General features: G+C 40.4%; 1 protein-coding gene across 2 annotated transcripts; it reads left to right on the forward strand.

Moving 5' to 3' along the window:
- Positions 1-1,358: 1,358 nt before the first annotated feature.
- Positions 1,359-5,847, forward strand: LOC130728433 (pentatricopeptide repeat-containing protein At1g71460, chloroplastic). Of its 2 annotated transcripts, XR_009015671.1 has the most exons (3): positions 1,359-3,561; positions 3,992-4,527; positions 5,234-5,847. XR_009015671.1 is itself a non-coding variant. In XM_057579906.1 (1 exon), exon 1 carries the CDS (start codon positions 1,404-1,406, stop codon positions 3,483-3,485), a length of 2,082 nt encoding a protein of 693 aa, XP_057435889.1. In that variant the 5' UTR covers positions 1,359-1,403; the 3' UTR covers positions 3,486-3,724. The 2 variants fall into 2 exon arrangements, 1 of the variants encoding a protein (XP_057435889.1); XM_057579906.1 differs by lacking the exons at positions 3,992-4,527; positions 5,234-5,847 and having other exon boundaries at positions 1,359-3,724.
- Positions 5,848-12,362: the final 6,515 nt, after the last annotated feature.

The following is a 12,362-nucleotide window of genomic DNA, read 5'->3' on the forward strand; positions in this document are numbered from 1 at the left end:
TGTCATCATTGTAAAATAATTTATGATACCAAAAATGATAAAGAAGAAAGAAAATGTCGGACTAAAATATTAAACAAAAATGGTTGTTTAAATGATCCTAAATAAATTTGAAGTTAAATCACTCTAATTTTATGTGGATCATTGATTTCTTTTTCAAGAAAAGTGACTTGTCCTCGATTTTTATTTATTTTGAAAACATTACACAAAATTTGCTATTTAGTGACGGTCAAAATCCGTTATAAAGAATAAAAAATTGTATATATCCCAAAAAAACTTATATCAAGGGACCTTTTCTTCCATTGTATTTAAGTCGTTATGTCTATAAGAATTATACTTTAAGATATACATGAGACTTGCCTTTAGGGGCTTTTACTAGTTCTAATATGTCACTTTTAACACCATTTTATCAGCAATTTTCATCAACCACAATATATAAACAATTCACCAATAAAGTTTAGCACAACTGAGAGATAGTTGAATTCCTTAAACATCTAAGTTGTATGAAGAAAGATTTATTGTGAGAGACCTACTCACCTAACATGATCTCAAAGCCTCATATATTAGTTTCAAGGCTGCAATTGTAGGGATATCTCAATAACATACCAATGACAAATAAAGAAATATGAAATTTATATCCCACTTATCTTAAATGTTAGTAGTTCACCTAAGACTAGAGTGATTCAACATAAATTACCTAAAGTCATTGAGACGGTGCCCCACTGATTTTTCTTAATTTGTTTTTCTCTCAAGTGTTTACCCTCCACCAATTCCTAATATTTTTTTTATACAACCCACATGTATTAAGAAGAAGAGGGCACATAAGTTTTTTTTTGAAATTCAACTGAAAGTAGAGTAATGGCCAATAGGGAAAGAGTTTAGTCCATCTGAATCAACCAAATGAGCAGCGGCCAATGGAACCTCTTCCACCCATACCAAATTGACATAAGTGTATGCGTTCCTAGTAAAAAAGTCAGCAACAGTGTTACCTGTGCGACGAACAAAATAAACAGCAACTAAATCAAAAGCAGAAACTAAAGTACGACAATCGCTAATAATAGAACTCAAATATGAACGACCATCCTCATGCTTCCTCTAAGCAGTGAACAACTGTAGACAATTAGTCTCCAAAGAAATCCGACGGAAGAGGGCACATAAGTCATCACAATATATAGTGAATCAACCGAGGAATCTCATGCAGGATCTCATCAATCCAAACCCTAAAACGTGATGAAAAAGACAATCTTCCAATTCCTAATATGATTCTATAACATTTGATTATGTAATTTGCAATCACAAGATAATCCAAGCATAGTGAAAGTAAAATAACCCCCCCCCCCATACATATAAATTATCCACTCCATTTGGTGATAAGTGCAGTGATTGTTTTGGAACCATCCAAATCAATGGAATCCTCTGTTTCAGCCACTGCATCACTCTCCCCTCGTTTCCCTCCAAACCCAATACCCAAAACCTTCCAAGTCTTCAGCTTCAAACCTTCGCCACATTCACCACCACCACCGTCCACCGCCACAAAAACCCGCCACAAAAAACTGCCAAGATTCACCACCAAGAAGCAGCAGAGCAGCAACAAGAACAAGGTGAAACCATTCAGAGAACAAGATGCTTTCCCATGCTCCTTACCCCTCCACAACAAAAACCCACAATTCATTTACAAAGACATCAAGAGCTTCGCTCGCCAGAACAAGCTCAAGGAAGCTCTCACCATTTTGGACTACATGGACCAACAGGGTATCCCTGTCAACCCCACAACCTTCTCTGCTGTCATCGCTGCTTGCATCCGCATCAAGTCATTGCAACAAGGAAGGGAAGTTCATACCCATATTCGAATCAATGGGCTTGAGAGTAACGTTTTTTTGCGGACAAAGCTGGTTCATATGTATACTTCTTGTGGGTCGTTGGAAGATGCACGCAAACTGTTTGATGGGTTGTCATGTGAGAGTGTTTATCCCTGGAATGCTTTGCTCAGAGGGACTGTGATTTCGGGCAAGAGACGATGCGGTGATGTGGTGGAGGCTTATTCAGAGATGAGAGCTTTGGGGGTTGAGTTGAATGTGTATAGTTTCACCAATGTTATTAAGAGCTTTGCGGGCGCGTCGGCGTTTTTTCAGGGATTGAAGACTCATGCCCTTTTGGTTAAGAATGGTTTGGTGGATAACCCCATTCTTAGGACTAGTCTGATTGATATGTACTTCAAGTGTGGTAAAGTTAAGCTTGCCCGTCGCGTGTTTGAGGAAATGTCTGAAAGGGATGTTGTTGTGTGGGGTGCTATGCTTGCTGGTTTCGCGCATAACAGGTTGCAGAGGGAAGTTTTGGAGTATGTAAGGTGGATGGTAGATGAAGGGGTAAAGCCGAATTCGGTTATAATGACAATTGTTATTCCTGTCGTTGGGGAAGTTCGTGCGCGGAGGTTGGGTCAGGAGCTTCATGCTTATGTGGTGAAGACAAAATCGTACTCGAAGCAAGTGCCTATTCAATCTGCTTTGATTGACATGTACAGCAAGTGCGGTGATCTGAGATCTGCAAGACAAGTTTTTTATAGCTCGGCGGAGAGAAATGTGGTTTGTTGGACGGCTCTGATGTCAGGTTATGCTTCCATTGGCAAACTAGAGCAGGCACTGAGGTCCACTATTTGGATGCAGCAAGAAGGGTTCAGGCCTGATGTTGTGACAATTGCCACTGTTCTTCCAATTTGTGCTCAGTTAAGGGCTTTGGAACAAGGGAAGCAGATTCATGCTTATGCTTTGAAACATTGGTTTCTACCTAATGTATCTATAACTTCTTCGTTAATGGTAATGTACTCTAAGTGCGGTGTGATTGATTATTCTGCAAGACTATTTGATGTAATGGAGCAAAGGAATGTGATTTCATGGACAGCTATGATTGATTCATATATGGAAAATGGGTATCTGTATGAAGCACTTGGTGTGATAAGGTCAATGCAATTGTCAAAACATAGGCCTGACTCAGTTGCCATATCAAGGATGTTGAGTGTTTGTGGTGAACTAAAACTTTCAAAGCTTGGGAAAGAGATTCATGGCCAGATCTTGAGAAGGGACTTTTCATCAGTCCATTTTGTTTCTGCAGAACTTATCAATATGTATGGCGCTTTAGGAGATGTTAATAAGGCAAAGCTAGTATTTGATGCTGTTCCTGCTAAAGGTTCTATGACATGGACTGCTCTAATAAGGGCCCATGGATATAATGAGTTGTATCAAGATGCAATTGACCTTTTTGATCATATGCGGTCTAATGGTTCTTCTCCAAATCATTTCACTTTTGAAGTCATTCTGTTTATATGTGACAGAGCTGGATTTGTTGGTGATGCTTGTAGAATCTTCAATTTAATACCTAGGTATAAAATTAAAGCATCTAAGGAACATTTTGCTATAATGGTCCGACTTCTTACCCGCTGTGGTAAACTAGAGCAAGCTCAGAGATTTGTACAAATGAGTTCTTCCTTATAGAAGAGGCAACACCACCTTTTCATTCTGAAAGATTTTTATTGTCAATACAGAACATGTAACTTTTGGCTCATAATCGGTAAGTTGTAATTTATTTGTGATTTTTCTCTATACTAAATAGAACAAACTGTATCAAAGTCGCAGAGTTGCATGAATTGGATATCACTGGCACTGCTAGTATCCTTTAGTTCGATTGATCTTAGTGACCAAATCTTTAATGTCATGGGCTCATGGCCACTTAATTTGGTTGTGCACATCACATAATTGAGACGAAATATTGTATGAGAGCACATCACATATTTGAGACAAAATATTGTATGAGAGAGATGCTTATGCCTTGCTTTTGGGGCTTAAAGTGATTTACCTATGCTAAAGGTGAGACTGAAAAGACAATAGAGCATGTCATAAGTATTGGTTGTTTGTTTTAATTACAAAAATGAAGGTTAAGAATAGAAATCAAAGAGGCATTAGAGGGTTGGTTTAAGGTTTTCTTCATTGTGACTAAGCAGGACTAACAGATGCAGGGAAGCATAATCTCTGCAATCAGCAACAATGAGAAGGCTTCCAATGAGGATGTGATGACTGTGGCCAAACTCAAAATTTCACCATGTTCGAACAGCCTCACATCCAGGACTACTGGACCAGGCCCAGGGCCAACTACTTTTGATGATAATCCTTGTGATGACAAGACTTGGGTGCATTTGTTTCAGGTTATATATTAATAGTCTGGGAAATATACATGTTAGGAATTTGTGTCCCTTTGTTTAGTACAAGGTTGAAAAGATTATTCTTGGTACAAAATATTCCCAGGAAAAATATTTCTCACATTTTTGGTGGTTTCCATTCTTAAAGAGATGGGTGGGAAAGAAACATTCCCATGTTGTGGGAATGCAATTTGGAGTGTGAAAGTCCAACGTTGCCCATGATTCCTGTGACAATTCTCATCTCTCCCCTACTGGCCAAGTTTTCCCTCCATTCTTCATCTTTTCTTGTTTTGTAGAGAAAATCCCTCTTCCAGAGAAGCAGATCTCAGCTTCCACTCCAGGTATGTAATTCTATCTCACTCTCTAATTTTTGCCCTTTTTTTATGTTTGTAAAGAGAATGCAATCATGAAGCTTACACAGTTTTTTAACTTTTCTTATCGATGCATTAGAAAGGTTTAGCTGCACATACCAATTCTTTGTCAAGTATTGTCTATTGCATCAGTTTGTTTGTCCTGTTGGACAGCCTGCATACTTTTTTCTTATGTCAATTTTTTTTTCTGGCATACCTAGGTAGTCAGTTAAGTTAAATAAGCCTCTTGGATCACACTCAATCTTCTACTTCTCATTTACTTGCAACTCATTTCGAACTTTAGAATCCAGCAGTACATATGCTGCACCGAATTTGTGGTTTGCATGATTCACTTTCAATTATCTTGTCTTATTACCTAAGGAGGACAGTGAAAACTTTTTCAGCATGAGTTCTTGCAAATTAAAACTATATGGGATTTTATTATATAAAAAAATTCTTAAATTGGCAGTTTGGCACCATTTCAAAATGATAGGGAGTGATTATTTGAAAAAATTTAAGATGTTAGGTGAAAGCACATGAATGATTTTATATATGGAAAAAAAAAATTATATATAGGACTGTATTTTTTTGTTTGTTTGTTTTCGCTTGATTGATCTTGTATTCATATTTGTTTCATAGTGTACATCAAATTAATAATACAAAATAATGGTGAAATTGACAAATATGTTACACACAGAATTCAAGCTGGGTGGTTAAAGTGGAGAAAAACATCAAGAGTTATTTGCGACCGCCAAGTACCTATTGAGCTCAAAGGAAAAGTTTTATCGAACTCAAAGGAAAATTCTATTGAACTGCTATAAGACTGTTGTTGCCTGTGGTAGCAAATGTTGAGCCTTAACGGGACAACATGAGAAAAAAGTGAGAGTAAGAGAAATGAGAATGTTAAGAAGGATGAGTGACCACACTAGAAACGATAAGATATGCAATGAGCGTGTAAAAGGAGATATTAACGTGTGGCGCTTATCAATGAGAAGCTGATGGAAAATTGGTTAATTTGGTATGGTTATATGCAAAGAAGACTTTTGAGGCATTAGTGACTAGGGTTCATAATATGGTCCTTAGTCCTGTGAAGAGGAGTAGAGGGAGACAAAAAAATCATTTTGGTAGGCATCCTTTAATTTGGTGGACATGTGATGTAATTTGTTGGGTTTGTGTATTCTGCAGTTTTAGGGAGTTTAGGTTTATTCATTTGAGATGTGTAAAACTTCAACTACGTGATAGTGAAATAGTTGTTACTTAAATGTTGGATTGAGATAATTATATCATTTCTGGCGGCTGGTAAAATTCTCTTGACAGGTTATGCTATTTTTGGGATGTTGACAATACAAAAGAGACTTTGCCGAATTTTTCATAAAACTTTGGAAGCATTTTCATTTTGAAAAGTTATTTTGAGAAAAAAATGATTAGTGGTAAATAGGCTTGTCACACGAGGGTGATAGTTTATGCACGATCACAACTTTTTTGGTCATCACGCTTTTGTTCCTATTGAAGTTTATGTCATTAGAAGCGTCAATCCTCGTTCTTAGAGCACCCCAAGCATCGATTCTGGAGCTCCTCTAAGCTCCTTTAAAATAGAAAGTCGAATTAGAAGCGATTAGCGAGGGTTTTAAGTCCCGGACATAAAATTTTCATGCGATTCTATCTTCAAAATTTCACAGGTTGAGAAATTCATAAGAATAATCGGATGCAAAATTTGCATTAAATTTTCACTGCTAAATCAGCAATGAAACACATGCCTCTCTCTTGTACGTCCAAATATCGGGACAATTTCAAAAAAGGGAGTGAAATGTTGAAAGAGTGTTTTAGGAAAAATGTTACTATTTGAGACGTGTTAAGACTTAAGACTTAAGAGTCATGGAACTGTGTAAAAACTAAAAAGTAACTCTATGGACCCCGGAAACAAATCATACTTAAATTTTGACGATTTTTTTTTTTACCAAAAATTGATAGGATATATAATTATATTCCTTAAATACATTAAAAAGAAAAGAAAAACACTGTACCTCAAAATTGCATATACCTGCAAAAAAATTATTTAAAAACACAATTATATGACCATCCAGAGCTAAAGCAAAGTTTGGTAAAGATTACCAAGTCTTACCTGCTACCACAACATTCCCTTGAAAGCCTTTAAAACCCACCGTGGAATTAACTTGCAGAGTGCATTAAGATGATACAAATTAATGTTTGAGAGACAGAGGGGCCCATCAAATATCTGATGATGTTTTGATGTTTCATCCTGTCTCTACCATCATGAGATTTTGGAAGACTTTGATAATTGATGGGAGAGTCATAATTGCTGCATGGAATTCAGCACACACTGATATACACTGCTTTGGGGTTCCTGCTTTCGCTCCTCATCAACTCCACCTGTATTTCACTCACTATTTACTTCAAATCATAGGCCATTTTTTGGATGTTTATTGCACTTTTGAACTTAATTATAGTAAGTTGTACATAGAAATGAGAAAGAATGAGATAATGAGGTGCTCAACAAAACAATACAATGTTAGCACTAATGATGGATAAATTCATAATATAGTGTAAACTTATACAATTATACTTAATATGTATTAAACGAGTCGAGTCATGTGACACTTCATTATCTCAATCTGCATAAGTTACTAGAATTCATATTTCATTTCTTGTACTGTGAACAAATTTCAATTTTCCCAATATATATTAGGTTCTTACAACAATTTATATCAGCTTTATTATTGTAAAAATATTTTGCTAACTTTTTGGAGCGTAATCTAATCTCCTTATGTGAATATCTCCTAATAAAATATGTTCTTAATGTTTATTGGGACATGATTATTCCAAAAGGCATTGGAAGCATCCGATATTGATTAGGAAAATAGAGAATATTCATCCATGGTTTTTAATGTATCCCCTCGTACACTTGGAACTTTGCATTGTTCGGGGTGCATTAGACAACCACAAAAAAAAGGGAAGGGAGAAATACAGTTGCGGGAAAGGTAACCGAAGGAATTGTATTCCCTGCTTTTCATTGATAAATAAGTGAGTATATATACACAAAGGTCCTAGTTAATTAGGGAATGAATCTAGGCTAGATTACATGCGTAATTACATCAAAACAAATCAAGAATAAATATTATAATTATTCTATTATAATATTTTATTCTATCACACCCTCGCAGTCGAAGCGGGAGGTTCACCGACACTGAGACTGAAACGAAAATCATCAAAAAGGACCCGGGGTAGGCCTTTTGTAAAAATGTCTGCAATTTGATAACGGGAAGGAACATGAAGGATGCGAGCCTGACCACGCGCAACCTTTTCCCGAACAAAATAGATATCCATCTTGGACTGGGCGAGACCCTAGGGTCCCTCGCCCAGGAGCGCCAGCTTAGGGCGACGAGCGGACCAGGGATTTGGGCCTCCTCCTAGAGGCCCAACTGACCCATTAGGAGGAGAAGGAAGCGCCAGGCCCAACCCCACATCTATAAGTAGGGGACGGGTAACAATTGTAAAGGACTCTTAGCTCATTTGAGAAATAACAAGATTGAAATTCAGTTACTTTCCCTCTAAAGCGGTTACGCTCTCATTCTCTCTAGGAATCTCACATCACTTTCCTTACACTTTAGGTACTATACCTCATCTCAATGTTCATGGATAGAACACATCTCAATATGTTTGGTGCGCTGGTGATGTACATGATTTCCAGAGAGATAGATGGCACTAACATTGTCACAGTGGACCAATGTGGCATGTGAGAGAGGAAAATGAAGCTCGAGAAGTAAATTACGGATCCAACAGGACTCGGAGACAACATTGGCAGCACCTCGGTATTCAGCTTCAGCACTAGAGCGAGAGAGGGTGGGTTGCCGCTTAGAGGACCAAGAAATGAGGTTGTCACCAAGAAAAACACAGTAACCAGAAGTGGAGCGTCTGGTGTCAGGACATCCCCCCCAATCAGCATCAGTGTAAGAAACAAGTTTCTCAACGAGGGAGGGATACAAATGCAACCCATAAGTCAAAGTGCCACGAACATAGCGTAGAACATGCTTGAGGGCATGCTTGAGGGCATTCATGTGCTCGGTGCGCGGAGCATGCATGTGTAAGCAAACCTGCTGAACAGAATAGGAAATGTCAGGACGAGTAAAGGTGAGGTACTGGAAAGTACCAGCAAGACTCCGATACAAGGTGGCATCCTCACAAGGAGTCCCAGAAGAGGAACTAAGCTTCTGCTTGGTGTCAACCGGGGTGGCAGAAGGGTTGCACGAAGCCATGCCGGCTCGAGCAAGAATCTCAGTAGCATAAGTGCACTGACTGAGAAAGAGGCCACCTGCATGGCGAGTAACAGCGATGCCAAGAAAGTAACTCAGAGGTCCAAGATCCTTCATAGCAAATTCTGATGCAAGAAGTACCCTAAAGGATTTGCGGAGATCATGCGACGAAGCAACCAGGATGATGTCATCAACATAGAGAAGTATGTAGGCAATATCAGTACCCCGCCGGAAGATGAAAAGGGAATGATTTGAAGTGCTGTGCCGAAAGCCAATAGGGGAAAGATAGTCAGTAAACCGCTGATACCAAGCACGAGACGCCTGCTTTAGACCATAAAGAGACTTCTTGAGGCGGTAGACATAGTCCGAGCGCTGAGAGTCGCGAAAACCCAAAGGCTGATGCATGTAGACAGTCTCATGAAGATCACCATGCAGAAAAGCATTCTGGACATCCAACTGATGAATAGGCCAGGATCTGGAGAGAGCAATGCTGAGAACTGTCAGAATTGTAGCTGGCTTCACCACGGGGCTGAAAGTCTCGTCACAATCCACACCTGCAATTTGAGACCTGCCATCACCTACAAGACGAGCCTTATAACGCTCAAACAAACCATTAGACTGCTTTTTATGGCGAAAAATCCACATACAGCGAATAACATTAACATCACAAGGACGGGGAACCAACTCCCACGTATTATTTCTAATAAGTGCATTAAATTCAGATTGCATAGCGGACTTCCAATTAGGATCAGATAAGGCTTGTTTAGGGTTACGAGGCAAGGGAGAGATAGACGGGTCATCACGGAAAACTGAAAGGCTAAAGGGCTTTTTAGGTTTAGAAATGTCGTGCATTCTACGAGTAGTCATAGTCCGAACGGGGGGTGCAGGTGGGACCGGAGGGAAGGGCAAGGGCGAGGGAGAAGCAGGAGGGGAGGTAGGAGCCGATGTGGGTGGCGAAGAGTCAGTGGGACTCGACGAAGGGACCGGAGGGTCAGGTGGTCGGGAGGACACAATTTGCCAATGGTGAATCAAATAAGGAGGGAGGTCCTCGATGAAGCACTCATAAGAAGGGGCGGGATTCAAGGATAGGTCAGCGAAAGGGAATCGAGTTTCATAAAAAATGACATGCCGCGATATTATAAGCTTTCTGTTTGACAAATGATAACATTTATAACCTCTGTGATTCATCGGATACCCCAGAAAAACACACGGAGTTGATCGTGGTTGCAGTTTGTTAATTGTAGCTGAAGGAAAGAGAGGAAAACATAGACAACCAAAGACACGTAAGTGTGAGTATGAAGGGTAACGATGATACAACAGTTGAGTAGGAGAATCATTTTGAAGAGTCTTGCGGGGCAGAATGTTCAGAAGGTATGTTGCCATTTGAAGGGCATGATGCCAAAAGGAAGGAGGAACAGACGAATGAGCTAAGAGAGTGCGGATCATGTTGTTAATGGTGCGGATTTTTCGTTATGCTTTGCCATTTTGAGAAGAAGTGTGAGGGCAAGAGAAATGGAAAATAAGGCCATTAGCATCACAATACCGGTGAAAGGGTTCATTGTCATATTCACCTCCATTATCACATTGGAGACATTTAATATTTGCTGAAAATTGAGTTTTAATAAGTGTAGCAAGAGTAGTAAATATTTCATAAACCTGAGATTTCTTGCTAATCGGAAACGTCCATAAAAAATCAGTGTGATCATCTAAAAATAAAACGTAATAACGATGACCAGCAATGCTTAAAACAAGAGACGTCCATAAGTCACTATGCAAAATATCGAATGGCCTCAAAGTAATAGATTCAGAGGAACTAAAAGGCAACCGAACATGTTTGCCTAAAACACAAGAATCACAAACAGAACTAGAACGCGAAGGTTCACAAAAAATAAGTTTATTATTCCTAAGGTGATTTAAAGCTGAGGAAGCAGGATGACCAAGTCGATTGTGCCAGACACTAGAAGCAAGACCAGCAAAATGAGAGGAACGACTGACTGGGTAGAGGTCGCCGAGGCTATTACATCTCAGGAGAGGTATCCCCGTCTGGAAGTCAGACACCGAGAATCCATATGGATCAAAAGAAACAGAAACATTATTGTCAGTAGTGAGCTGTCGCACATAAATTAAGTTTTTAATAATTTGCGGAGTGTGCAAGACATGGTTGAGTGCTAAAGGTTTGTGAAGGGTAGGAATAGAAGTGTGTCCCGAACCCCGAATTGGAATGCCCTGACCACTACCAACTATCATTTTCTGATTTCAATGACTTAAATTAGAATAAGATGTGAGAGTACCTTGAGATGCCGCAGTATGGGACGAGGCGCCGGTGTCCATGTACCACGTGGTGTCTGGAGGAGTCAAGGACATGGTGTGCATGGCAGCAACAATATCAGTGGGTGCTGGAGAAGCAGTAGCGGTGTAGGCCTGAGGACGCAGACCTGGAACGCTAGGTTGCTGTAGAGGAACCATGGGACGCGACCACTGAGATGTGGGGTAAGGACAAGGAGGCATGCCCCAAGGGGGAGGAGCCCAACCAGGGGGAGGAGCCCAACCCCAGGGATTCCAGGATGCCTGCGGAGGTGGGCGCCATGGTGGAGGAGCTGCAGCAGGGAACCAGAGGAGCCAGATGAACTAGTATAGCGGGAGCCACCTTTCTTTTTTGGTTTACCAGAACTACCCTGATAATTGCGATTGTGCCCTGACCCAGAACGATTGTTGGAGTGAACCTGATTGATGCGAGTGGTGGTGCGTTGCTGGGAAGAGTCATCGGAGTCCCGGGGATGGGAAGCAGAGGTGTGCAGAGCAGTCCGAGAGGTAGTGCCCGACATCTTAGCGAGACCAGATTCCTCTAAAATTAGCATGGAGCGGGCCTTGAGGAAAGGAGGCAAAGGCTCGCTTTGACGGATCAGGGTGGCAACACCACGGAAGGGCTTAGAGAAACCAGAGACCAACTGGAGAACAAGACGATGATTACTGACTAGGGCACCAACATTTCTCAACTGATCAGAGAGATGTTTCAAACGCTGACAGTAGGCTGAAACATTAGGAAAATCATCCATGCGAGTAGAGATGAAATCCTGGTCGAGAGAGACAGCACGGGAGTTCTGATTGTCCTCAAACATAGAAGCTAGACGGTTCCGAGTAGCCATAGCAGTGGAGCCTTTCTCCATAACAGTGGCGAGGAGGTCGAAGGAGATGGTGGAGTAGATCCATTGTTTGACAGTAGAGTCAAGAGTGGTCCACTGATCATAGGTAGCATCGGTGCGAGCAGGAGGCTCCTTGCCTGCCTTAGGAATAATGTGGTGGAGCACTCGAGTTGCACGAGCATGAGTTTCAAACAATTCAGCCCACAAGGTGTAGTGGTCCTTGTCCATCTCGAGTTTGAAAGGGATGCTATTTTTGATGTTAGTGACAGCAAGAGCGGATGAAACTTGGGCTTAGCCAGAGGGACGGTCGGAGTGACCGTAGTAGTGGCAGTGTCATTGGTTGGGGCGCCGTTGGTAGAATCTGAATCTGCCATTGAAACAATAAAAGAAAACAAAAAATAAATAAAATTTT

Source organism: Lotus japonicus, chromosome 1 (genome assembly GCF_012489685.1).
Source record: "Lotus japonicus ecotype B-129 chromosome 1, LjGifu_v1.2".
NCBI lineage: Eukaryota > Viridiplantae > Streptophyta > Magnoliopsida > Fabales > Fabaceae > Lotus > Lotus japonicus.

What these genes read in the sequence shown, in the direction of transcription:
- LOC130728433 (XM_057579906.1), top strand. Translation starts at nt 1,404, where the DNA reads ATGGAATCCTCTGTTTCAGCCACTGCATCACTCTCCCCTCGTTTCCCT.